Below are 27913 nucleotides of genomic sequence, written 5' to 3'. Positions count from 1 at the left end.
TTAAAATTAGGTTTACCTTTACTCACACAGTTGTACACATAGTTATGCATTTAGCATAACTAATTAAAGTCCAGTTATATAACATACATAATTCTGAAACATACCACATAATGAGTTATTTTACTTTTGGTAGTAAGTATATTTTGATCTGAATACTTTTGTGCTTTCTACCCAAGTAAGGTTTTTGTTACACTCTAGTATTGCAACTTTTACTGAAGTTAAAGATCTGACTACTTCTTCCACCACCTCATCAACCTAAAAGTGACATTACATAATGAGTGTCGAGTTCATAGCTCCACTTTCCTGAAAGAATCAGTTATTACGGGTAATAAAAACAAAGTTTTCGCACTCCAGCTGGAAGAAAACTAGAGGAAGTGGTTGCTGTTGTGCTGTTGACTGATATGACACCCTCGTCCTTATCTGCATGTATCTCTGACACTAACAGTGCTAGTATTTTTATGAGCTCCACATGATTGAGTGAGAGGAGTCTTGGGAATATAAACAATTGCAGGAAGGTGGGGCATCAGAGGAAAAAAAAATGGGGATGTGCGTATGTCCTATCACCCTAAGAATGTCTTATATACATAACTGTGACCACATCAGAGCACCTAGTCGTAGGCTGTGGTCCATCAGTGGAACATCTCAGTCAAGGTAGAAAGGGGTTTTATTGCAATTCAGTATGTCAGGGGCAGAAACCAAGTCAGAGGTCTTCACAGTGACAGACATGGGAGAGCCGGCGGCAGAGAGAGACACTAAGACGAACAAGAAGAGAAGCATCTTTGAGCAGTATGTGCAGCCCTGCCTGGCCGAGCTGTTCGGGACAGCCATGTTCGTGTTTGTGGGCTGTGCTTCTGTCGTTGGGAACACGGGAACAGCTGGTATCATCCAGCCTGCTGTGGCACATGGACTGGCACTGGGAGTGATGATCCAGATTTTTGGGCAAATCAGGTAACGACTGATGATGACATTCAGTGTTGTTGTGTGTTTTAAATGTTTGATATTGTATGTCTTTGGGCTGAATGATTTTATTGTTTTTACAATATATTTAAGGTCACGTCAATAATTTAAAGTGGAATTGGCTAGCTTTATTAAAGGGGCACTATGTAGTTTTGGAGACAAAATTCAAAGTCAGAATTTTAATATTTATAATATTAATGAGCTAATAATAAAAAAATTGTTTTTCCATAACTGAGTAAACAAGCTGTTATCAGAGGAAAATAAGGTCCCCAGAACACTGTTTGAAGCTGGAAAGGTGGCAGGGTCCGCCACATATAAACAAGTATGAAATTGTGTTGTCCTTTAAGGTCAGGTTGTTTATTCAGTTTATTCAGTCATGAAAACAAAGAGTTTGTTTATTTAGTTTGTTTAGGCATAAAAGGCTTAAAATTTCTTCCCCAAAACAACTTTTAAGAAAGTTTTGATTAGGTTTTTATGATTTTCTGCCTGACTTACTCCATTTGATACAACAAAGTTTGTACAAATACAAATAATTGTTCAGAAAATATGTTTATCCCATGCAGGATAGATAGGTGCTGTCATTATCAGTTTATAACCTCATTTCAAAGATGTTCAGAGACTAAAGTTCAATATGTTTACTGCAGCGGGGGCCACTTCAACCCTGCGGTGTCTCTGAGTGCCTACATGTGCGGAGGGATGGAGCTTCTTCTGCTTGGGCCCTATGTCGTGGCTCAGATGTTGGGAGGGATGGCCGGAGCTGGTCTGAGCATGGTGAGCAAAACTGTGGAAGCCCAAATATGCCAAGAGAAGAAAAGAAAAATTACAAAAGTTAGCCATAATAAAAATACTTTAATGTACTATAATATAATGTAACTGTGTAATGTCTAACTACATCGAAATTATGAGGTAATAAGTTAAAATGTTTGATAATAAATTCATTTTAGCGTGTTAATGTTGACCTAGTGATATTAAATTTGACTTACGTCTTATTTTAAATTCAATCCAAATGTTAACTTATTATTTCATAAGTTTGACTCACTTAACCAAAATTATAAGGTTATTTTATTTATTATTCAACAACACAGAGTTATACATGAAAACTATACAAACTTATTAAATAGATAAATTATTATTATGTTGGAGTGTGGAGGATCAGTTCAGGAGTCTCACAGCCTGACAAAAGACGCTACTCTGTTGTCTGGTGGAAGCGGATACTTCTGTATCGTTTGCCAGACGGCAGCTGAGCGAACAGACCTTGGCTTAGTATCTCAAAATCTTAATTTAGCAATTGAAAATGTTGACGTATTGTCCTGTAATTCTGACTCAAAATGTTTAACATATCTCATAACTTTGACACAGTAAGGTCAAATATTGGATGATAAATCAATATTTTCACATACTGTCTCATAATGTTGACTTAGTGACTTAAAATTTTGATGTATCTCTTAATTATGCCTCAATCCAAATGTTGACTTATCTCATTTTGACTTAGTAAGTAAAAGTTGTGGTACAACGTTCTTTTATTCATCATTCTACATCACAGGACTGGACTAGGACATGTAAGTTGTATTCCCTTTATGATACTCACAAAAGAAAAACCATAGAAATGAATAAATAAATAAATAAGTCTAAGAAAAATGATTTTTATGGTGGAGTGTGGAGGACATATTGAGGAGTCTCAGGAAAGAAGCTGCTCTGTAATCTGTTGGCACGGCAGTTGATACTTCTGTATCGCTTGCCAGGTGTTAGCAGGGTCAACAGACTTTGGCTTAATATTTCAAAATCTTGACTTGGGAATTCAAAATGTTGATGTATTATCCAGTAATACTGACTAAAAATGTTCCTTATCTCATAACTTTGACACAGTAAATTCAAATTTGGACTCATTTTCTCATTATCCTGAAAGTTTTGACCCAACAAAACAATAAACAACTAGTATCTTTAGTGGCCTTTAATCCTGATAAAAACTTGCTTTGTTGAGTAGAAAAACAGTGAAGACTGAAAATAAATGATAACTTTTCACTCCAGTCAGGTTCATCATGCGCTGGATGATATATGTTCAATTTGCTGTGAATTCAGGGAGTGTTCCCCCTTAACGCGTCCAATGCTGCCCTTGGAGGCGCCTTTGACGTAACCAACAAAGACCTGGCAGCGACCACCCTGGCAGAGGTGATAATGACCGCCTTCCTCACCATGGTGGTGTGCATGGGGGCCATCAACGGCCAGACTCGCTCTCCATTGGCTCCTCTCTGCATCGGCCTCACTGTGACAGCCAACATATTTGCTGGGTAAGACCTCAGTAAGGAAGAAGATTATGGACCCATAAGAGCGATGGTGTTTTATTTTCCAACATGAATGTGTAAAGCAACAGTAGAGCAGCGTTGAAATACTAATTCCTTTACTTCTCGGCCTAAAAAAGTTGTCAAATTAAAGGTGAAATATGTAAGAATTGGCCACATGTTGAATTCATACTCAAAACAAATAGGGATCAGCATATCAGTAGAGTAACCGCTAACTGCTGCTAACTGTAGCTGTCGTTAGCTAGTTAGCTCAGTTAGCTGCACAGCTAGTGGTCCAGACTGTGAGCTTGGAGCACCGGGAAGGTGTTTATACCACTAGCACAGGAGCTTTGGGCCAGGCTAGCTGGTTAGCATGCTAACTCTCAGCAACACAACACATTGATGTCATAATGTCAAAACTGTTATTTCTTCACACTGTGTTGCTAATTTGTGTTAATTTTCGAATGTTTTCAACAAGAATCTTACATTTTGCACCTTTAAATATGATAAGCCCAAATTACTGGAATCAACATTAAGAAATTCTGTAGAACTTCCCCCCAGACCACGTTGTCAACCACAGCCCTGACAACAACCATCCTCCATACATTTATTATCAGTCATGAAATAGATAACATAGTTCAGTATTAGTACAGTATTATTACCTTAAAGGTCAGTTTAATGTTTAATAGCTATCTTGGAAGATTTTTTATATGACCTTGCTATGTCAAAGTAGCATTTTAATCTTCTTGTTTCACTTAAAGGTGCACTACGTAATTTGGGGAAGAAATTTGAATCAGAAGAGGAAGCTCTTCACTGACTGATTTTATTTTATTTTTTTAATGCCTAAACAAACTGTTTGTAGCTTCAAACAGTGTTCTGGGGACCTTATTTTCCTCTGAGAAATGTTTCTCAGTTTGTATTATTAACTCATTAATATTATAAATATTAAAATTCTGAGTTTGAATTTCTCCTCCAAACCTACATAGTGCCCCTTTAATTTCATCCATGTTACACCCATTTAATGCTAAGGCCTGCGGCCCACTATCACATCTCTTACTTTTCTATTTTGGGTGTGTTTGTTGTTAAAAAGGTTGCTGCTACTTTGAAAATGAGAAGCAGGCTGTCGAGCTGTGTCACTCTGGTCAACCGCTGTGTTACAGTTTTGTTTGTACCGGCTGTTGTTTCAGAGGCCCGGTGTCTGGAGCCTGCATGAACCCTGCCCGAGCCTTTGGTCCTGCAGTGGTCAACAACCACTGGGACCATCACTGGATATACTGGGTTGGACCTATTTGCGGTGCACTGTGCACCGTCTCCCTCATCAGGTATGTATAGTTAAGAACAAAGTGGCGATTCGGCATTTTCTTCCATAACTTTTTACAGACTTTTTAACATTTTTTTGTATGATAAATTCTTGAGTTGGCTAGTTATGTAACACCCAATGTGTAAATGTTAAATGTGGCTTTTGTTTGTTTATGAGAATGAATAATTTAAGTAAATTGCTGTTTAGGTTATAATATATTCTGCAGGGGCAGGATTGCTGTGGAAGCAGAAGTAACCTGACTGGTTGAGTTAAATAAAAATGGGTGGAGCAAGACAAGCAGCTTTTCTTTTTTTCTCTTTAGCAGAACAGTGGTCATAATGTAAATAATTCATAATGCGAATCAGGTTGGTTTGGGATGAGCAAACGTTTACAGTGTTAAGTGTTAAGATTAGAGAGAATGAACTTCTCAGTTCACTGAAAGGTCAGCTATCTGCTGTAGATATACAGGTGTAAAGATAAGGGGCTGGTTTAAAGCCGAAAGGTGCATTGCCAAATAGATTATTCCTCGAAAGTTATTCAGTAGTAACAGCAGCAACCTCCCTCCTCCCTTTTCACTGGACTTCAGTCTAACCTTACACGTAGCCAAATAGCTGTGATCCTGTGGCTCCACCCAATGAGCTTTAGCGTTACTACAATCTGACCTCTGCATGACCTCTTTGAGTTAAGACAATGGGGCCATGGCCACAAAAGCCCCCAACGCCTCCTATGTGGCATCAAAACAACCTGACTTGTCAGAGACACTAACAATTGCAGTCATTATAAGTGATTTTAAGGTTTCTTTGTAGTTGTTTAACAACTCCCTGTGGTATTTATTTGTCTCTTGGTGGTTGTTTTGCAACTTTTCTGGTAATTGTAGTTGTTTTGAGTCTCTTTATAGTCATTTTGAGTTTCTTTGTAGTTGTTTTATGTCCCTTTGATTTCATTTCTTGTGTCTTTGTGTTTTTTTTTTTGAGTCTATTATGATTGTTCTGTTTCTCTTTGTAGCCATTTTAAGTCTCTTTGTAGTCATTTTGAGTTTCTTTGTAGTTGTTTTATGTCCCTTTGATGGATTTTTTTGTCTCTTTTTCGTTGTTTTGCATCCTTGTTTGACTGCTTTGTATCCGGTTGTGGTCACTGTTTGTCTCATAGTAGTTGTTTTGTTTCTCTTCTGTGTTTTTTAAAAAAATATTTGTTTTGCATCTCTTTGTACCCAATTTACACATCTTTGTGTTTGTTTCATGTCTTTCATGTCATGTTGAACACTTGACTAATTCAGCATCACTCTTTTGCAGGCTTGTGTTTGGTGACCATAAAACCCGGGTCGTGTTTAAGTGAACATCTAATTTATTAAAGAGGAAGAAAGAGAGAAGACATCCCGACTGACTTGACAACGGCTTTTGTATTTAAATGTTCATACAGTACAATTAAACATGTAAAATTTAAATTTGTCGGAAAAATGTGTGCAAATATATCTGTCCTTGAACCAGCTGTAATCACTGGTTAAATGACATGTTTGTATTTTAAGATTCAATAAAGTGTGTGATGATATGATACGGATTTGATTGCTACGCCTTACTCAGACTTTACTTGTTGGATGATGATGCTGAAAGTGGTCCAGAGACATTTGATAATAAATTCCATACATACCATTTCATACGAACGATCACACTTTCCGTTATCTATTCAACTGTCAGCTAGAACACCTTGTTGTGGTCAAAGTCCCAAATGGAAAACTACGCTTTTATAGCTTTATTACTTAAAAGATGGTGCAAGGATACGGCAGCACACTATACCATAAATCTAGATTTGAATCATAAACTGGTGGCCTTCGAGGTCTCAAAAGTGCACAAATGCATCCTAACAGATGGACGATGATGGTTGTGATAATGATGAATGTGGATCATCAGCACTGTGCACCCACGCCAACCTATCCACCCACTCTGGGCTGGTAAAAGACAGGTGCAATCATGCAGAAAGTGAATATAACAGTATTTGTTTCGTTATAGGTGTATGATAAAATGCATAACGTACTATTTGAACATGTTTGAATATAAATAAAAGGTACACATTTTAATAAAGAGGGGACGAAACACCAAGTGTGAGGCCACTAGAAGCCTCCAGAGGGACGAGGACAGTTCCTACAAAAGATACTCCTTTATTTGGTGCCTGTTGGATGAAATATTCAGAACATCATACCACAATATAAAAATATTCCGTTGTAAGTAAAAGATGTGCTTTCAAAGGCTTAGTTAAGTCAAAGCACAAAGGTATTATCAGAAAAAAATTATCAAAAGTAAAAGTAATAAATACTTTTATCAAATTAAATCGTGTTTTATGACACGTGTATTTTATTATTGGGTCATTACCGTATCAATGATTCAATAATGTGTGACTGGCCTTTTACTGTCAGAGTTGGTTGAGGTGGAGCTAGTTTGGGCAGTATGTCATCTGCAAAACTCACCAATTATTGAACCCAACTGTCTACAATGAAAAGTTTTTCATTTAAACAAATGAAAAAATAAGTGCAATAAAATAATTGAAAGTTTGTTTTTCATTGTTTCATTGTTCATTCATTTTTTTTTTCAGCTTGGAAGAGGAGTGAATGAGCCATGTTGCTGCACTACAATTATGAAAACGGAAACTTCATTTTAAACTGTTACAAATAATATTTAACTTGAGGCCATAGACTCAATTATAGCCTAAAATAGCTTGATAAGAATGAATAAAGTTGCATGAACAACAAATAGTTGTTCTAACAAAAAGTATAGTACAAGTACCTCAAAACTATACCTTTTCTTTGCCTGTAAAGTGAAAATCAACAATGTAAAATACGACGTTACAAGATAAAGTCCTGCACTTAAGTAAAAGTACTCAAGTATTATCATCATTAAAATGTACTTAGATTATCAAAAGTAAAAAATACTCATTCTGTGGAACATATGACATCATCAGATTGTAGATAACACTGATGCAGCAATGTAAGAGTAGCATTGTAATGTGGTCAGTGGTTGAGCCACACCTAACAACTTAGTGCGCCCTTATGTTGTGTAATGCAGTGATAACTATGGGTCAGCCTGTCCAAAAGGTGAAGAGATAAACCTGTGGGGTCATGAGATGATTAATGGTAAAGGTACCAAGGTTCAACTTGGATTCACAAGGTTTTTATTATAAAGTATTTATCAGCTAAGTAAAATTTAACCACAGCTGTCAATTACATAAATGTAATGGAGTAAAAAGTACATGTCCCACATATAGTAGTACAATAGAAGGATGAAGAAGCGTGAAAATGTAAACATGCAGTTAAAATCATACTTAAAGCAGCTACAAAGAACTTTTATTATTTGTTGATTCTGGCGCCCCCTGTGGACAAAAGTGGTATGAGAACTACCGCCTTGGTAAATGTCTTAATCTGAGCAGCACATACATTTGTTTCATAAGCAAGTGAAAGCAAGACGCAGCGTCTTTTTAAAACTATTTTTCTTTTTCAAACACAACTGTTTGTTGGGTGCATTGCTTTCAATTGAAAGATTGAACTGTAATATGACGACGGTGAAACAAAGTAAACTTTGTTTTAGTGCTGTACCCCCAGACTACAGAGTAACTTCTTTCCCTTAGGCTGTGGCACCCCTTGATTTATCTTCAGCATACAATTTTTTAAATAATTTTATAAAGAATAACTATAGTAAACTATAATAATAGCCAATATTCTTGCTGATGGTCTTGTTTGCTTGTGTGGGTCAAATAGAGGTGTCAGTATTAAATTGAGAGTGTTTTTTTTATCAAATTAAAACATCATTACATTAAAGTACAGTACGGCAAAATGTACTTGATAAATATACTTATATGTACGTACATATAAAATGTAAAAGTACTCAATGTAAAGATAATCTCATAATAATTTGTATAACTTGATTGAAACACACTTAGGTGCCTTGAATGTAGAGTGCGCAAAGACAATAGCACATATTGAGTAGTAGTAGTAGTAGTAGTAGGTCCAGGTCTGTCTTATCTACATAGGCTACTGTGCATCCAAGCAACGAAACAATGATGTTAAAGTGCACTTCTTGATCCTTCCAACCCTCATGACTGAGGTCTACCGTGATCAGCTCGTGTTTTGTTTTGAACTTGATTAACCTTTTACAAAAGGTCCCTTTGAGGACTCCTTTGAGGCTTGGATTGACCTGGCCTGCCTCCATCTGAGGACGATGCTGGGAAGGTGTCAAAGGACCTGTTTAGGGCAAGGACTGTATTGATATATGCTTCACCTTTGATGTTTTATAACCTGTGGAGCAATTCAGGTTCAGTGCCCCAGCTGCTGGTGATGATTATAAATAACCGCAACACCTCGCAGCACACTTGACTTTGTCCACACACTGAGTCCAGTGCAGGTGCAGGTGGAGCTGCAGAGCCAACAGAAGTCTCATCCAGGCAGAAATCAAAGGAGCATCAATGGGAGTCGAGAAAATGGAAATGGAAGACACAGACTGTGCTCTGTTGGAGAAGGGCAAGAAGCCCCCTGTGTCCAAACCTCCCAACAAGTACGAGATGCTGATCCAGCCCTGCATGGCCGAGATAGTGGGGACCATGTTCTTCGTTTTCATCGGCTGTGTGTCCGTGATCGAGAATGTGCCGGCGGCTGGACGGCTGCAGCCAGCCCTGGTGCACGGACTGGCTGTGGCAGTGATGGTGGCGGTCATGGATAACATCAGGTAACCAGTTTGTGTATCACGTATTTGCTGTATAATAATCTGAATCATATCGTTTGAGTACGATTCGAAATCTCAACTTTCCCCCTTCCTCTAGCGGCTCCCATTTTAACCCTCCCTTCACCATTGCCATCTACCTGTGTGGAGGCATCAAGCTGACGACGATGGCACTCTACCTGATCAGCCAGCTGATTGGAGGAGTGCTGGGAGCCGGGATGGCCAAGGTCGGGTGAACATTAACTGCACAATATTCTGAAAGTGTTTTTGACTCTATTACACACGTACAACACAACACACAAACAACAAATAAAACCTGAAAGAAAGTCCTTATTGATACGTTTCCATAGATGATGACCCCTGCAGATCGTTACCTGAACGCCACAGGAGCAGCGTTCGACATCCTCAAGTCGGACAGCCAGCTGTACGGAGCCATCTTTGGGGAGGTTGCAATGACTTGCTTGGTCACCATGGTGGTGCTGCTGGTGGCGGTCAACGGCAAGACGAAGACTCCGCTGGCCCCTTTCCTCGTGGGCTGCACCGTCATCATTAACATCCTGGCAGGGTGAGCTGAAAGGCTGATTATTGTGCTTACACCGTGTTAAACATTTACACAGAACTGGATTTCAAAGCAGCCAGCTGACACATTCACTGCCATGTGCACATGGATTCTCTGATCCAGCATAACGCTCCTTTCAAAGTAAAAGAACGTTTCAAAATAAAGTTTCTCAACATGAAAAAGTTGTTTATCACGGCGAGCTTTTGAAGTTTCTTTAACGCCAAAACATGAAAGACATTAAACGTGAAGTGACGCATGTTTACTTTTTATCTATATTTTTATTGCGGTTGTATTGATGTTGTAACTTCCTAAAAAAAATAGTTCATTGTTGAGTCTCATCCAAAGATCGTAAAATACTGACCTGAATTTGACCTGATCAAACTGATCTTTCTCCAGGAAGTTACCTTTCCTTGTTTTATTTTTATCAGGAATATATTTGCTATTTGATAATTGTATTAATTTAATGTAGTTTTTCGCAAATTTAGTGCACTTTTCATTTATTTCAGAATATAATTATTTCCAAATTACTTGATATTTAATATTTCTTGATTTAATTATTTCCAAAACTTATTTTGATTCTGCTCCACCACGGTTTCGTTCAAATGGTAAAAAAAAACACTTTGACTGGACTTACTGCTATGAAAAGATATATTTTTTTAAAATCACTACATTATTATTTTTTTGACAAGTTTTTTTTAAGTTTTATTGCGCTTTACTGTGTCATTTATTCTACCAAATGCCCTGTGTTTCATCTCGACCCTGAGTTTGTGATAAAGTTAGAACTGAATTGAATATCACCTGAGACATAGATTAAAAAATAAAAATAAAAATAAAAATAAAATAATAATAATAATTTTATTTCTATTTTTTCTTGCAGGGGTGATATATCAGGAACGTGTCTGAACCCTGCCAGGGCTTTCGGTCCGGCTTTGATGACCAACTACTGGACCTACCACTGGGTCTACTGGGTGGGACCCATAGGAGGAGGTCTGGTGGCCGCCGCTCTGCTCAGGTAAGCCTCGACAGGATGTTGGGATGTCGCAACTGAATTAATAAATAAATAAAATGAGCGATAACGGTCATAATGTCTCTCTTTTATTGCAGGCTCATTCTCGGCGATGATAAGTTACGAGTCATTATGAAATAATAACAGCCCCCGTTGCGTGTTTATTGTCCTGCAGACGACACTAAACCTGTGAACACTATTTGTCTTTGATGATGTACTGCACTTTTCTTTTCTTCCATGTCAAACTGTGACAATTATGTGAATTTTTCATATGAAATAAAGACGAAAACACTTTAATACTCTCTTCATTTATTCCTCTGCCCATAAAGCAGTACAAAATAAAAGCATGTAGACATGATACTGTTACTTGCGCATGTGTGAAGTGATGTCAGGAGAAGTAAAAGACACAACTGAGTCAGGCTTTGGACTGCATGCAGTTTATTCTTTCATTTGTCACCATGGGTTACACCGTGGTGACAGACCTCATGCCACACTGCGGGCAGCCTAGCGGTATTTCTCAGAGAGAGCCAGGGCCAAGGCGACCAGGAATTTATCCAAGGCGACGTGGGCCTCTGGGGTGAAGTCTTGGGGGAACTTGACGGAGATGACCACGAGGATGCAGTGGGACAGGAGCTGCGGATGACGGGAAATAATTGGATCAAAAAATATATATGGTTTAGTTTATATAACTTGAATTGGAAAAAGTTCGGTTATTTCCGCTGTCCTCCCATTAAAATCTAAAATGCAAATGTAGTGCAGAACATGCTCCAAGGCCAGCATCACAAAACTGGTTAATCAGTTTTGGAAAACAAAGAAATTAAGATCTTAAAGCTGCAATTTCTGCGGCGTGAGTGCGTCATTTGTGCGTAAACCAGTCATATCGGTGAGATCCAGATCCACGGCACATATCCTACACTGTACGACCATATCATAATGTAGGTCTACGTGATGTCAGACGACCCCCGTCTCACCTTGAAGTTGGCGGGGTCCACCCTCAGCTGGAAGGCGTGCTGCTCGCTGAGATCCAGCAGGCCTTGGGTCAGGTTGTCGATCTTGGACACAGCCAGGGCGACTCCACCCATCACCCTCTTTCCGTGCGCCTTGACGCTGGCAGAGCCGGGATTCAGGTCCGGCCAGTGGGAGAAGTAAGTCTTGGTTTGCGGATAGACGCTGAGCATCCTGTGGAGGAGGAGACCAATGACACATGGTTTACTGCTGTCTCGCTAATGTTACGACGTTTAATGGTTGATCTGCATTGATATTGACACAGACGGCGCTCCAGTGGCGCAATCGGTCAGCGCGCGGTACTTATAAGACAGTAACCTGCAGAGTGATGCCGAGGTTGTGAGTTCGAGCCTCACCTGGAGCACGAGCTGTTCTTTGGTCGTTGACGTGAATGAATGACGACGCTCCATTAAAAAATCAATTGTATACATTTGTGCTTTCATTAAAGATTCACATGAGCTACTTTGCATTAAAATGAGTAGATGCAACGACTAACTGTTTATTTGTCACCTATTAAATTAATCCACAGCTATTTTCATAATCAATTAATCGTTTTGAGTAATTTTTTAAAGGAAAAACAATATTCAAAATTCTCTGATTCCAGCTTGTTAAATGTGAATCTTTTCTGGTTTCTTGAAGACGTCATCTTGGACTTTGGGAAACAGTGATCGAGATTTTCCACCATTTTATAGACAAAAAACAAATCGATTAATCGAGAAAGTAATCAACAGATTAAGTGATAATTAAACATAATTTTTAATGTAGATTAAGAGCAGATTAGTTTTCAATCTTGAACTTTTAGACAGGTTTATCTCTCGTGTTTGTTTGTTTTTTATTTAAGGGGCACTACGTAGGTTTAGGGAAGAAATTCAAACTCAGAGTTTTACAATATTAATGAGGTAATAATACAAACTCAGAAATATCTATTTTTTCCATAAGTGAGTAAACAAGCTGTTCTCAAAAGGAAAATTAGGTCCCCAGAACACTGTTTGAGGCTAGAAAGGTGGCAGGGTCCGCCACATATAAACAAAGTAAAACAGTATGAAATTGAGTTGTCCTTTAAGGTCAGTTTGTTTATTCAGTTTATTCAGTCATCAAAACGAATTTCGTCCCCAAAACTACATAGTGCTCCTTTAGATTGGTTGCATTCAATTTGTTGCACCAGAAACTAAACATTTAAATAAAATTGATGCAAGAATATCACGTTAATATCAGTGATAGGCGTTATATTTCCTCAATTAAACAAACAGCTAAACGGCTGTAAAATAAGTGAATAGCTACATTAAGTAAAAGCGCGCCATAAACTACTCACCTGCTAAGAGCGTCAGCCCCAATAGCATCAGCCGACTTGGAGATTTTGGCCCACAGGGCCTTGACGGTAGCCTTGTCTTTCTCAGTCAAACTCATCTTGGTTCTTTCTTTGCACCTGGATCGGATGGTCATCTCAGGGTCGGGCCTCTGCTTAAATTCAGTTGGCTGGAGAGTCACACCCACGGCCAGGGAGGCCAAGCCAACTCGGCTGACGCAGGTCAGGTGGCCTGATGCCAGCCTGGGGGGCGCTATCAGCTGCTCCCATCGGGGGCTTTAGTTGGCATGAATCAGCTCGAGTAATGTGTAAGAGTCCTCACCCCTGGTCTGTTAGTAGAAGTTTGGGGAGGTGACGGAGGGCATCTCAGGTCACAGGCTGGAGGGTTAATATCACCAAACCTGACCTGAGAAACAGATCGTAATAATTGTCGACAAAGACATATGCAAGACTTTATTTCAAGAAATGACGATCTTGGCTCGGAGCAGTCACTTTCATGAACTTACTTCTAATATTTTAGTTTAGTTTTTTTTATTTGATTTACACAATTTTCGCAAAACGTTTAAAGCAATAAGTCGGAAAAAAACGAGGGGTCATCTAAGGATACAACAAATCAGTCGAAAGCACATTCTGCTTCATCATCAAACAGACGAAAACATTTATTTATTTCGACATTTTTGTTCCACAAACAAACGGCCTTCGCTCGATGAAAATGTCCTACAAAATAAAAGCCTAATTAAGTCTATAAATCTGCAGCTGTGAAAGCCCTCCAGGATTTATCAGTGATTTATTTTTTAATTCGGCATTTCTTGGCTCCGGCCATTAATTTTTTTTTTCCTATCAAGGGGGCGAAATAGCGGTCAGCAGCTTTATCACCAGCCTCAAGTATTTTCTTAATCAAAACATATGTGAGTTTTGGCAGTGGGTGTCTGGGCGGGGAGGGGGCGCTGCTGCAGATAACACCGGTGTGGTTCCACAGATAACGCACACACTGGCACCAAACACTGTCACAGCGCCTGGCAGTGACATCTGACATCTGGTCTCATAGCACACACACTTATTATAATTTATTGGAAACTAGGATTGTTGTAACTGTTGTTACTCAAGCATAGTGCTGATAAAAGCTGTTTATTTATTTATTTAGGGTGGTGGTGGGTGTTTATTAAAATATGTTTGCATATTGTCCAATGACAGGTTTTCTGTTGCTTTCAATAAAATAACACATGTGCTAATTTAACCAATAATGACTGATGGATATCAATACGGTCCCTTAAAGGTGCGCTATGTAGTTTTGGGGAAGAAGAAAAATATCTTATTGTATGCCTAAACATACTAAATAAACAACCCCTCTTTGTTTTCATGACTGAATGAACTGAATAAACAAACTGACCTTAAAGGACAACACAATACTGTTTTGCTTTGTTTATATGTGGCGGACCCTGCCACCTTTCTAGCTTCAAATAGTGTTCTGGGGACCTTATTTTCCTCTGAGAACAGTTTGTTTACTCAGTTACAGAAAAAATAAATATTTCTGAGTTTGTATTATTACCTCATTAATATTGTAAATATTAAAATGAGTTTGAATTTCTTCTCTAAAACTACATAGTGCCCCTTTAAGTAGTGCTTGAGCTAAACATGGCTCATGCTGATTAAATACATGTAATAATGCAGAATATATCATGAATTCCTTTTGCTCACCATAAACAAAATGGTCGTGCATAGTTCACACTCAGACACACTCAATCAACAGTTAATTAATGTCTAAACAAACTAAATAAATAATTTTTATTCATTTTCATGACTGAATAAATAAACTGACCTTAAAGGACAGCACAAATTCATACTTTAAAAAAGAAATTTGGCGGACCCCGCCACTCTTCGCTTCTGGGGACCTTATTTTCCTCTGAGAACAGCTTGTTCACTCAGTTCCGGAAACAATAAATATTTCTGCGTCTGTATTATGGCCTCATTAATATAAAACCTCAAAACACTGAAATTCTGAGTTTGAATTTCTTGTCCAAAAACTACATAGTGCCCCTTTAATGACTGAAAAGCTGCTGCTTTAAATGCAATAACTGATTAAATAAAATAAGAGAGCCAAAAGACCCTCAGTTACAGTAGGGAGAGAGTTCAGGGCACAGTTACTGTCCTGATTGCTGAAATCAAGCCCAATCCTGCAGCTTAACAGGAGCCGGACGAACTCTGGAGAGATTTTCACAAGGATAACGTCTTAAAAACTGGAAAACTACAATTTAGAAAAGAGTCCTCGTGTGAAGTTGTACCTATGTAGATGATTCATTTGATTTAATAATACAAAGAAAATGACTTAAAGAAAGAGTTCAAACTTGCAGCTGCACAAGAACCTGTGACAGTAAATTAAATGTATCCCAATTAACGTGCAGATCGCCTAATTAACTGCTTTCTGTTCAAGTTAAATCTGAAATATTACTGAAACAATATCAAAAATATTCCAGATACTTCTGACGGAGGTGTGACGTTATCTCACACCCTTTATCTCCAGCCTATCACAGCTGACCTCTCCTTCAGGGCGGGAGCAGCTGTGGCGCGGTTAAATAGACCCCTGGGGTTCGAGTTGACTCACTATTCAGCTTATTTTCTTTTTTTCCTCTAAGCGAAAAACAAATCAAACAACATCCACCATGGTCGTGTGGTCCGAGCAGGAGCTCAGCACCATCAACAGCATCTTCTCCAACCTGGACTATGAGGACATCGGTCCCAAGGCTCTGTGCAGGTACACACCTCCTGACATACAGCAGATATGAGTTGCAGAAGTTGAGATTCAGCTTCTGCAGCATCCATCAGAATCCATCAGAATCCATCCCCCGTCTCCTCTCCTCTTCCAGGTGTCTGATCGTCTACCCCTGGACCCTGAGGTATTTCGGCGCCTTCGGTAACCTCTACAACGCCGAGGCCATCAAGAGCAACCCGAACATCGCAGCCCACGGCATCACGGTGCTGCACGGCCTGGACCGGGCTGTGAAGAACATGGACAAGATCAAGGCCACCTACGCCGAGCTGAGCGTGCTGCACTCCGAGAAGCTGCACGTCGACCCCGACAACTTCAAAGTAAAATAAACCCGCCAGATTTCATACTGCAGTTGTTCCATATCCATGTAAATATGACACAGAATACATATATGCAAGACATCTAATGTTTGTTTTTTTCCCTTAGCTGCTATCTGACTGCCTGACCATCGTCATCGCCGCCAAGATGGGCAAGGACTTCACCGCCGACACCCAGGCCACCTTCCAGAAGTTCCTGGCCGTGGTGGTGTCTGCTCTGGGAAGGCAGTACCACTAAAGCCAGCAGCCTCCTCACCTGGACACATGGAGGAGCTCTCACCTCTGTTTTCCATGTGTTATGTGTCTCCTCCATAAAAAAATAAATAAAGGCCCACTGAAGTAAAGCTCATTTGTCGTCCACGTTTTCTTTCTTTTACGCGTGCGTAATTACGCACAGCCATCTGGTACTGATTGAAAATGACAGACCCGTATAAGAAATTGCCATTATAGATATTCGACGTTATTCAAATGATGACATGAATTGAGTGAATGATGAAGTGATGGTGACCTACAACTAACATGAGTCTGTAGCGCTTTTGATTTCCTGAGTTACTCTCGGTGTTAGGGTGGTGTTAGATCATCAGGGCTGACATAAGAGTTCAGATGAAGAGACATTTTTTAAATGATATTTAACCAGTGGCGGATTCAGGATGTTTGTGGGGTAGGGGCAAAACATTATTTGGGCACCAGCTGTGGCTTTGGGGTGGGGCGCCCTAGAGGGCACTTTATTATGTGTTTATCTACCATTCTCACATCCAAGAGGGCACTTGCGCAGTGGTAATGTTTTTGAACATGGGGGCACCAGTGTCTTTAATATGATTTGCGCAATGAAATGTGGAGATCAGTATGGTCAGGGTAGATAATAAGGCGGGAGAAGAATTGCACCACAGAGTCGGCAGTACAAAAATATAACAATAATGTTGACCGACCAAGTAACAGTCATCCTTTACATCTACAACAGCATGTTAATCAAACAATGCCAATATTACTATACATCCCCGGTTCAGTTCAGAGTCAGCTGTTCTCATTTTATCAACATTTCTTGGTGCAAGTCATTTTTCAGAATATTTTTTAACAATGTATGCTTAAAAAGAAAAGAAAAAGTTATGGGGGCAAAATTGGCCATTTCAAAAAGTGGTGGGAACGCAGCGTCCCCAAAATGTAAAAGACACCTGGATTCATTAATACATGACTGGGGATGACTTCGTGCAGGGTGTTATCATGAATTCCTTCTCTTGAAGTTACTATGACTTTATGTGATCAGTTCACACTTATCTATCTGCGCAGGCGCCAACGCAAGTAGCTGCCTTTTCGGTAGCTCGTCTGTTACGTGTCTGTTTTAGTCTTTTCTTGAATTTCCCTCGGGATCAATAAAGTATCTATCTATCTGTCTGTCTGTCTGTCTGTCTATCTATCTATCTATCTATCTATCTATCTATCTATCTATCTATCTATCTACCTATCTATCTATCTATCTATCTATCTATCGATATGCAAACTAAAATAGCTGGATTTTAGTTAAAGTCTATTTTTATTATACTTAACTGTATTTAAATGTTGTATGTAAATGTTTGCACCTGACGACTAGTTTGATTTAAAAAAATGAAAAGCTGGTAATTTCTTTGAGAATGGTTCTACTTTCAGAGAGGCTGAGCAAATATATATATATATATATATATATATATATATATATATATATATATATATATATATATATATATATATATATATATATATATATATATATATATGGGTCTGAAATAAAGTTCCATCTAAGTAGAATCCAATTAATTTGGTCGTGTACCATTTAATATGTGAAGTATCATTTTCAACAAGAATTAATGACATTAATATACGCATTGAATCACTAAGACCCCTGTTTTAATCAAGCACTACTTAAAGGGGCACTATGTAGTTTTGGAGAAGAAATTCAAACTCAGTATTGTAATATTTACAATATTAATGAGGTAATAATACAAACTTTTTTCCATAACTGAGCAAACAAGCTGTTCTCAGAGGAAAATAAGGTCCCCAGAACACTGAAGCTAGAAAGGTGGCAGGGTCTGCCACATATAAACAAAGTGAAACAGTACGAAATTGTGTTGTCCTTTATAGAGAGTTTGTTTATTAAGTTTGTTTAAAATCAGTCAATAAAGATCTTTCTCTTCTGATAAAATGTCTTCCCCAAACTACATAGTGCTCCTTTAATTATATGATTTGTACACTCATATTTACTGACAATAAAGTATTACTGTAAAAACAAATAAAAAGGCAGCAGCATGCAGACAGTGGTGATGCATTTATGGTCAAACAGCTCCAAACCCTGGTTAATATTAAAATTGTTTCATTATGTGACCAGAATTCAATTATAACTTCTACACCCCTGTAATAAAACTACACAATGAGCTAGCATGTAGTTTCGAGCATTTAGCCTACACGAGGGGCACCTATCGTGTTTTATCTCCCCCGAGTCCATCAGTGGACATAATAAATTCAGACTTTGCTATCTCGAGCTGAGTTGACTGAGTCCTGAGGTCTTCTTTTTCCATGTGACGCTTGAACTCATCATGCACTTGTATTATCTCAGGCTGCAGCTCAAACCAGATAAGAGCTCAGACACCCAACCATGCCTCAGTTTGAAGAGTGACGGTCAGAGTGACATGAGGACACCTGACAGGATGACATGACCTAATTTACACCCAAACGAGTGTGATAAGCTCCAAACAGACGCAGAAACCAGGACGTATGAGAGTATTGTTTGCCATGTCACGTGTTTGTAGTTATGATTTTATATAAATGACTTATTTGAAAAACATAGATTGACCGTCACAGTTGTTACTGGTGTCCACGTATGATATCAAATATAGAAGATAAAACAACTTCAACACAAGCCAAGTACATTTCTAATCATTTTATTGTAACAATTTGTCTCTGAAACTGTCAGAAATAGTAAAAATAATAATAGAAACAGGAATTAAAAAAAAGAGCTCAAAGACAGAAATACTGGCAGGCTTAGTATCTACAGCTGATTGGATGAACGATCTCAGATGTGACCTCTTGGCCCCGCCCACTCAGACTGGCCTGAGGTCTTTTTTCCAGCAAGCAGGCTGTGAGGCAGTGCTCCAGAAACACTGTGCAGCTGCTTATTGAAACCAGCAGGGGGAGTCATATGACAGAGGAAGAGGCATCAGCAAACAGTGTGTGACTATTACCTCTGTCTATGGATTCATTCCTATAGTACCTTGAGAAACATCAGCTGTCTGTTGCATTTCATCACCACACACAGCTCCACATTAAATTTGACCTCTTTCAGCACCTGTAACAGCTCTGTATTTCATTTTATCTCATTTCAGAACCACAGACAGCTCCACATTAAATTTCCATTTTATTTTAGCACCACAGACAGCTCCACATTTGATGTCGCTTGAGTTCAGCGTCACAGAAAGCTCTGTTAGTTACACTACTCAAAGTGAGTCAGGTATTGGTGTTGATATGGGTGCATCCATGCAGGTGCACGTATTTAGGCATCAGGAACAGCTCTGATCTCACTCACGCCGGCGTCTTTCAGCACCAGAGCTGGATCACTTTTTGTCACAATTTTATTTCAGCACCAGAGAAACACTTCGACTGTATTTGTTTGATTGTGTTTATAAATGCTGCAACAGCGCCACCGCTTGGTAAAATGTTGTAACATTAAATAATACAATCTTTCATCAGCAAAGTGAATTCTTACCCACCCCTTAATACAAACCCTCCATCCCCCACCCATCTTATCCAATCCCATCCCATCTAATGGATGTTCATGAAGTATATGGTATGGTAAAATGGAGAACTCCAGCAATAACTGAAGATTAACAGCATTAACTTTGGACATCAGCCCGTGGTGACAGCCTGGCTCTAAACATGGTAATGCTGGTCCGTCAGTCGGTCCAACAATTTTCTGAAATATCTCAACAACTATTGGATGGAAAGGAATTTGGTGCAGACACTCATATTCCTCTGAGGATTATATGTGTTATATTTGGTGACGCCCAAAATGTCAACTAGTATTAGTTTTATGACTAAATACCTGCTTAACTAAGGACAATCACAATGATCTGAGCTTCTGGTTTATGCGTACTAGCGTAAATTTAACATGCTAACAGGCTAAACTGAGATGGTAAACATGGTCAACATTACATCCAGGGTTCAAGGTATAATCTGAGCTTTGCGGGCGTCTCTAAATAAACTAACCCTGAACCTAACAAACGTTTAGGGGGGACATATACAGCGGCTGATCAGGCCTTTTAGAGACACAGGGTGATGTAGTACATGTCAGTAGTGCTATCTAACATTTAGTAGGGGAACATAATGAAAGAACAAGCCCTTCATATGTCTGTGTAACAATTGTAATTTTTAAAGTGGAAACTAAAGCTGTAAGCTGATTATATTGGAGCAAAAAAAAAAAAAAAATTACAACATATATCTCAGAAATGTTGACTACAATCAACCTGATGACTCATGGTGTGATGTCAGAATGGTCAGCAGGACGTCATTTTGTCAATTAATGCAATAAAAACATATGTAAGACACATAAAACACAACAACAGGAGAGGTGTTTATTGCACATTTTTATTATTACAAAACATTGCATTGTAACATTCACACATATATAAATACTTAATATCATACTGCATTATAAATAGTTCATATACTCCCTAAAAAAAACGACGTGGCTGGGTCTCATCTGTATTTCTCGGCGAGCACGGCTGCGAAGGCTGACAGGTACTTGTCGATCGCTGCGTGAGCAACCGGCGTGAAGTCGTCGCCCATGTGAGCGGCCAGAGCGACGAGCATACAGTGGGAGAAAAGCTGCGGAGAGGGAGCAGGGTGGTTACTCATGAAGGACTATTCTCATCAAGTACACAGTTCAAGGGTTAACAAGCATATTCAGATGTCAGTAAAAAGTTTTAAAAAGTTTTTTATGTGCACATACTGTTCTTGTGACTGATACGAGCCTCACTGTGTTGGGATCTGCACCCCTGGGAGACGCTCTGTCAGTGCTGTATTTACACCTTTAGATATCAGAGACTGGCCTACTATCAAAACAGCACCACTGACTTATTTTCAATTGATGAGCAGGTCCTCTGTTTACAGGAACACTGAACACACCCTGGTACCTTCAAGTGGCATGTCCATGCTTCAACAGTGACCCCGTCACTTTTCTGGATTTTTCATTTTATCACTCATTTTGCTGATGAAGTCTGTCATTTAGGATTGTTTGCACTCTTTAGAACTGTGCGTCTTGTGCATAATCTCACCAGATGGTGGTGCTATTGCAGTATTTATAACAAAGTCAGTCTGCCATCCAGTAGGCTTTTTGTATATGATGCCTTAAATACATTGATATGTCTCAGGCTGCTCTTGGTCACCATTAATGTCAGGATGGTAGGATCAAGGTATGAAAACACTTGTAGAGATGACAAATGAGTGCCAGTATTTATCTGCTAAGTGTTTGCGTTGTGTTTCCAATGGACGGTGATAGAATGTAACGGTATATTTGCTCAAACATTGTACTTAAGGTATTTGTACTTGAGTATTTCCACTTTCTGTTACTCTATACCTCCTCTAAGTATTGACAAAACCTCCAGGACATTCTGGCAGTGATTAATTGAGCCTCATTATGAGTGTGGATAATCAGCAGGGTCAATGCTGGATGGAGTTAAAGGCACCTTGAAGTTGGTGGGGTCTATCCGGAGCTGGTAGGCGTGCAAGGTCTGCAGGGGAGCCAGGCTGACGGCCAGCTGGTCGATGTCCTGGGCTCCCTCTGCTATGGCCAGAACGATCTTCTTCCCGTGAAAGAGCAGGTGAGCGGAGCGAGGGCTGATGTCCAGGTGGGAGAAGTACGTCTTGGTGCCTGGGAAGGTGGCAAACATCCTGTGGAAGAGATGACGGGAAAAGTGACATTGAGATGAATGAATCAGGATTTCAACTGCAATTAACACTGGTGGAATGTAACTAAATACATTTACTAAAGTACTTAAGTACAAATTTGAGGTACTTGTACTTTTAGATATTGTGCTTTGTACTCCAAAACATTGGTCCGACAGCTTTTGAGTTCAAGTTTCAGATTACATTTATTCATAACCTTCCTGTCCAGTGGAAACCATGTCTCCCCAAACATTTGATTGTTTGTGATAAACTGAAGAGTTAAGTGTTCCTGGATAAACACAGTTTTTCTGAGCTCATGAATAGTTCACTTGTTAAGAGATATGTGGTTCTCATTGGACAACAACACAACAAACACATGATGATCTGATAGATTATTATAGATGTATTGCTGTAGATTTAACTAAGTATAAATATAAGTATATAAAGTAATTAAAGGGGCTCTGGGAAACTTCTTTGTTTGTACTGGAAGCTTGTTGTTAGTTGCTGTTTCTACCTCTAAGCTACTTCAGCTACTGCCGCTCTCTGTTAGCATCTACAGGCTTGTATAGGCAACTGAGAGAGACATCACGCTACGATCTGCTCATATATGGAAATTAAAAAAAGTGATTAATACTGCTAAATCACTACAAATTTATACATAAAGCTCCTTTAAAATATGCTCAACCTTGAACATCAACAAAGGTAAAATGAAAAATACACAGTTATATTAATCCAAAAATATCAGATATAACAGTAAAACACTGACAGGGAATATTTTACTGCACAATGACTACTTTTACGTTGGATACTTCAAATTTTGCTGATAATACTTCATAGTGTGGTACTTTTACTTAAAGGGGCATTATGACGTTTTGGAGAAGAAATTCAAACTCAGAATTTCAATTATACAATATTAATGAGGTAATAATACAAACTAAGAAATATTTATTTTTTCCATAACTGAACCAAAGGTGGCAGGGTCCGCCACATATAAACAAAGTAAAACAGTATAAACTGTGTTGTCCTTTAAGGTCAGTTTGTTTATTCAGACATGAAAACAAAGAGAGTTTGTTTATTTAGTTTGTTTAGACATAAACAATCAGTCAATGAAGATCTTTCTCTTCTGATTAAAATGACTTCCCTAAAGCTACGTAGTGCACCTTTAAGTTAAGGATCTAAATACTTCTTCCATCACTGACATTAAGGCACTTTTCTGTTTGAAATACAAAAACTTTATTAATGATCAGAGAAGGTGAGACATGGAGATTGATTTTGACCACTCCTTCTGCTGCCATCATCATCATCGTCATCATCAGTGTGAACTCATTTGAACATGTCACTGATCTTGGATCGCTGCCAGCATCTAAAACACTATCTCAAGTTCAGAGTCACGCACCAGCATTACACTCATTTAAACATCGGTAGTTTGTTTACTTTTTAATTCAAGTCCCCATCTACCTCAGTTGTTTAGGAGCACGCTGCAAAGCTGTTTTGCTGTGAAGCTCCAGAAATGATTTGTGGACTACGAAACTTCACCTGACTTTCCATTGGCATGAGTGGAGTTGATAATGACTGATTTTTTTCATTTTTGGGTGAACTCATCCTTTAATAAAGTGTTTATTTCTTGTGTTTTAGTTGTAATTTGTTGCAGTGTGGACATCAAGTCTCAGGTTATAAGTGCCAATAACATATTGATAAAGGTAAAAAAGCATCAGTCTTTTAGTCACACATTTTGATTAAGTCATTAATAAAGGGTCACTGGGGCCTATCTTCATAGGCACGTTTATTTGCTTGGGTTTTGTAACTGGAGAGCTGAGATTAAGATCTCGTTGGAGGCCCTAAAGGTGCACTACGTAGTTTTGGGGAAGACATTTTAAGATCTTCATTGACTGATTTTTTTTTATGCCTAAACAAACTAAATAAACAAACTCTCTTTGTTTTCATGACTGAGTAAACTGAATAAACAAACTGACCTTAAAGGACAACACAGTTTCATACTGTTTTACTTTGTTTATATGTGGCAGACCCTGCCACCTTTCTAGCTTCAAACAGTGTTCTGTGGACCTTATTTTCCTCTGAGAACAGCTTGTTTATTCAGTTATGGAAAAAATAAATATGTATGAGTTTGTATTATTGTCTCATTAATATTGTAAATATTAAAATTCTGAGTTTGAATTTCTTCTACAAAACTACACAGTGCCCCTTGAACATGTATAAACACACACCAGACTTGCTGCTGAACAGTCTGTAAAGTTTTTATTTTGGAAACATCTTGTGGACCTACCTAGTAAGCGCATCAGACCCGATATCTTCTGCCACAGGAATCAGTTTCGTCCATATTTCTCTAATAAGATCTTTCTCCCTCTTTGAGAGCATTGCAGCCGGAGATGTGAAACGACTTCACAGCCGAGGTCTAAGTCAGATTCACAGCAGGCGCCGTCAATATGTGCGTAAGAGGTGTCAATCAACCATTTTGAATGAACACATTAACGCAGAGACGGATGGAGAGTGAATGAGATGAAGTAATAATTCTGTCCCTGTCTGGAGAAAACGTGGTGAAATGGTGGTGTTGTTTCCCTCCTCTGTTATCGGTCTACAGCCAGGACAGGGTGGGGGCTCCACTCCACTGCGCTATCTGCTGCTGAACGTGCGTCACGCTGGTATTTCTACATCATTCATGAGGCTGCTGACCTCAAAGTGCTGCTGGACCTTTAGGTGCCACTTCTTGTTGTTTATGTGGATTTTTCTTCAGCAGGTTGAAGTGCTATATCTGCTGGATGATTGCTAAAATGACATACAAATATTCATGTTTAAATAAGGACAATTCATTATTTCCTTGAGCTATGATTGCCTACAGCTGCAGCCCTTAAAACTGTCTTTGCATTTTTTTTTTTAAAGGAACACTTCACCCAAAAGTGAAAATTCAGTCATTATCCACCTTCATGCTGATGGAAACCTGGATGAAGTCTCGAGTCCACCAAGCATTTCTGAAGCTTCACAGCAAAACAGTGTTGCAGCATTTTCCTAAACAACTGAAGTAGATGGGGACTTGTTTTAAAACGTAAAAAAACAAGTGAAACAAAACCATAAAATGACTCTTTACAGCTTGTCTCGTGTAATCCAAGTCTTGGGAAGCCCTGAGATACCAAACTGATTTGAAAAGATGCTATTTACACCCTTTTTTCTTCACTGTAGCTGCTTAGCTAATAGCATTAGCACACACCCAGTCTGAAGTGGGTGCAAGACCATGCTCTTTTGAAATTAATTTGGGATCTCAGGGCTTCCAGAGATTTGAATTACCCAGACGAGCTGTATGGATCCATTTTATGTTTTGTTTTGGTTGTTTTTTTATGTCTTAAAACAAGTCCCCATCTACTTGAGTTGTTCAGGAACATGCTGCAATGCTGTTTTGCAGCGAAGCTCCAGAAATGTTTTGAGGACTTTGAAACTTTCCACGACTTTCCAGTCGGCACGGGGGTCAGTCAATAATGACTGAATTTTCACTTTTAAGTGAAATGTTCCTTTAAAAATGTCTTTTTCTCCACCATGACAAGGAGGAAAAATGATTAAATATGAGTCAGAGGCTTCATGACTACACTATATGTGTGTTTGAGGCCTTCTTCAGATAAACTCTATCTGCAGCTCCATAAGCTGTTGGTCAGGGGACAGCGGGCGTGAAGCCAGCCTGCATCAGATAGACTACTGCTAGGGCCGTCGAGCTGCGACACAGAGGACTTTACACAGCGTGGGTCATTTCTTCATGCACTTGTACTGACAGCATTATGCAGAGGAGCTCCTGTGACACCACTCAGTTGAGACTATAGTAGAGTAGATGACTATAAATTAGATTATGTCAGATTAAATAGAAGAATTTCATGAGTAGGTTGTCTCTGCAGTAAGAGAGAGTCAAAGCTCCAGGTGGCAGAGAGTTGGAAGTCTGTGCCAGTTTAGGTTATCACATCTCCTCCAGAAGGCTTTACAGTCATTAGAGTGACCTTGCACAACCTCCCTCCACCCTTATATGCCATAATGTTTACATCCGTCACAGGGATACACAGGTTGATCTCTTGAACGCATCACCAGAGCTTTCAGCTGATACCCAGTGGAGATGAAGGTTGACTCAGCATAAAGAGGCTATATCATGTCCTCAAAAAATGCAGTCATGCCTTTTGTCCCATGTGGTCGCCTGGTTTCACAGCTGAAATGAAGTTTTTTAAGTAGACCCCCCCCCCCCCAAAAAAGCTAGAATCAGTTTTCTGTTCTATTTTTACTCTGTTATTGTATCTACAGTAATCAAACTGTTTAACTAATTATAGTATTTTGAAGGTAATGTACATATGAAACACATTTTCACAGTTGTCATTTTCACAAAAGAAAAACAAATTACAATTTATTTGACTGAAATGGACTTTTAATGTTGAATATTTGCTAAAAATGACACCTTCACGTTCACACTGAAGATGCTCACCGGCCTAACTCAGTTTTTTAACATGTTGGTAAATGATCTCACCTGCTGGATGTAAAAGTCTGCTGCTCCAGGTGAGGCTCCAACTCACAACCTCAGCATCACCCCGCAGGTTAGCGCAGCGGCACAGACTCACCATCTCTAATCCCACAGTTTCTATTTCAGGGTAAATTCATATGGGTTTTGATAGCAGTTTCTCTTTTCTTCTTGCGCTTTACTTGACTGTTCCTGTTTTATGCTACTCTCTACTACTACTGAAGTAAATTATGATGCTGGACTTCAACATGGTAAAACTTGCCTGCTCCAGGTGAGGCTCGAACTCACAACCTCGGCATCACTCTGCAGGTTACTGTCTTATAAGTACCGCGCGCTGACCGATTGCGCCACTGGAGCTCTGTAAGACCAGTTCACTACCTTGATAACCTCACACTGTTGACAGTCTGTTGAAAGGAAACAATGCTTCAGTCAGTCGGTCTCAGTGACTCTCACCATTGATTAACATGACAAGAGCAGTACGCATTAGAGCTGCTGTAATGTGTTGAGCAGGTTTGCACTCAAAACTTAAAACTTGTTAGTTCAGCAGTTGCAGAGATTTACTTTTGAGACTTCCAAGTGACAATCTAAACATACAGGTAGGTGGTACATAATGCCTTTTTAGTGGTCAAAGTAGTACAATCATCAAACTGTGTGATGATCAAGATTTACCATTTTATTTCTTGACCACTGGGGATTTGATTGACTGTTGGTTGAGTCATGGGATCCATTATTTACAGATTTTTTTCAATCTCACACACACAAGGTAATAATACAAACTCAAAAATATTAATTTTTTCCATAACTGTATAAACAAGCTGTTCTCAGAGGAAAATAAGGTCCCCAGATGACTGTTTAAAGTTAGAAAGGTGGCAGTGTCCGCCACATATAAACAAAGTAAAGCAGTATTAAACTGTGTTGTCCTTTAAGATCAGTTTGTTTATTCAGTTTATTCAGTTATGAAAACAAAGAAAGTTTGTTTATTTAGATTGTTTAGACATTAAAATTTCTTCCCCAATACTACATAATGCACCTTTAATCAGAGGAGTTTTTGCCTATTGTCTTTGTTTGAGTAATTTAGTCACTCTAGTTAGTGAGTGGTGTGATTATTGGGTTTATCTCAACATATCGGACTCTTGGGATCATTCAGAGCTGCCAGTTACAGAATTGTTTTTACCCACCATGGTAAAACTCCTGTGCTCCAGGTGAGGCTCGAACTCACAACCTCGGCATCACTCTGCAGGTTACTGTCTTATAAGTACCGCGCGCTGACCGATTGCGCCACTGGAGCCTGTTGTTTGTGAAG

The 27913-nt window shown here is 39.1% G+C and overlaps 5 protein-coding genes and 3 non-coding genes across 8 annotated transcripts; 4 read left to right on the top strand and 4 right to left on the bottom strand.

Moving 5' to 3' along the window:
• Nucleotides 1-679: 679 nt before the first annotated feature.
• aqp8a.1 (aquaporin 8a, tandem duplicate 1) lies at nucleotides 680-5871 on the top strand. The gene is made up of 5 exons (XM_073489905.1): nucleotides 680-948; nucleotides 1602-1728; nucleotides 3037-3245; nucleotides 4424-4558; nucleotides 5829-5871. Exons 1-5 carry the CDS (start codon nucleotides 680-682, stop codon nucleotides 5869-5871), a joined length of 783 nt encoding a protein of 260 aa, XP_073346006.1.
• Nucleotides 5872-8985: 3114 nt separating this feature from the next.
• aqp8a.2 (aquaporin 8a, tandem duplicate 2) lies at nucleotides 8986-10945 on the top strand. The gene is made up of 5 exons (XM_073489884.1): nucleotides 8986-9245; nucleotides 9340-9466; nucleotides 9590-9804; nucleotides 10676-10810; nucleotides 10903-10945. Exons 1-5 carry the CDS (start codon nucleotides 8986-8988, stop codon nucleotides 10943-10945), a joined length of 780 nt encoding a protein of 259 aa, XP_073345985.1.
• A 280-nt stretch (nucleotides 10946-11225) lies between these two features.
• On the bottom strand, nucleotides 11226-13216 carry hbae5 (hemoglobin, alpha embryonic 5). Its single transcript, XM_073489529.1, has 3 exons — nucleotides 13122-13216; nucleotides 11776-11983; nucleotides 11226-11437 (listed from the first exon to the last, which is right to left on the bottom strand). The coding sequence occupies exons 1-3, from the start codon at nucleotides 13214-13216 to the stop codon at nucleotides 11309-11311; spliced, it is 432 nt and encodes a 143-aa protein (XP_073345630.1). The 3' UTR covers nucleotides 11226-11308.
• Nucleotides 12080-12173, top strand: trnai-uau (transfer RNA isoleucine (anticodon UAU)). Its single transcript has 2 exons — nucleotides 12080-12117; nucleotides 12138-12173. It is a non-coding gene; the product is annotated as a tRNA-Ile (tRNA).
• A 2538-nt stretch (nucleotides 13217-15754) lies between the features above and the next one.
• LOC141015425 (hemoglobin subunit beta-1-like) lies at nucleotides 15755-16548 on the top strand. The gene is made up of 3 exons (XM_073489500.1): nucleotides 15755-15867; nucleotides 15980-16202; nucleotides 16309-16548. Exons 1-3 carry the CDS (start codon nucleotides 15776-15778, stop codon nucleotides 16435-16437), a joined length of 444 nt encoding a protein of 147 aa, XP_073345601.1. The 5' UTR covers nucleotides 15755-15775; the 3' UTR covers nucleotides 16438-16548.
• A 4242-nt stretch (nucleotides 16549-20790) lies between these two features.
• hbae4 (hemoglobin alpha embryonic-4) lies at nucleotides 20791-24699 on the bottom strand. Its single transcript, XM_073489634.1, has 3 exons — nucleotides 24394-24699; nucleotides 21911-22115; nucleotides 20791-21050 (listed from the first exon to the last, which is right to left on the bottom strand). The coding sequence occupies exons 1-3, from the start codon at nucleotides 24483-24485 to the stop codon at nucleotides 20922-20924; spliced, it is 426 nt and encodes a 141-aa protein (XP_073345735.1). The 5' UTR covers nucleotides 24486-24699; the 3' UTR covers nucleotides 20791-20921.
• Nucleotides 24700-26873: 2174 nt separating this feature from the next.
• Nucleotides 26874-26967, bottom strand: trnai-uau (transfer RNA isoleucine (anticodon UAU)). The gene is made up of 2 exons: nucleotides 26930-26967; nucleotides 26874-26909 (listed from the first exon to the last, which is right to left on the bottom strand). It is a non-coding gene; the product is annotated as a tRNA-Ile (tRNA).
• Nucleotides 26968-27804: 837 nt separating this feature from the next.
• On the bottom strand, nucleotides 27805-27898 carry trnai-uau (transfer RNA isoleucine (anticodon UAU)). The gene is made up of 2 exons: nucleotides 27861-27898; nucleotides 27805-27840 (listed from the first exon to the last, which is right to left on the bottom strand). It is a non-coding gene; the product is annotated as a tRNA-Ile (tRNA).
• Nucleotides 27899-27913: the final 15 nt, after the last annotated feature.

The sequence above is a fragment of the Pagrus major genome, chromosome 20 (assembly GCF_040436345.1).
Source record: "Pagrus major chromosome 20, Pma_NU_1.0".
NCBI classification, from domain to species: Eukaryota; Metazoa; Chordata; class Actinopteri; order Spariformes; family Sparidae; genus Pagrus; species Pagrus major.
Note: the sequence above shows the minus strand (reverse complement) of the source record. Positions and strands in the feature narration are given on the sequence as shown.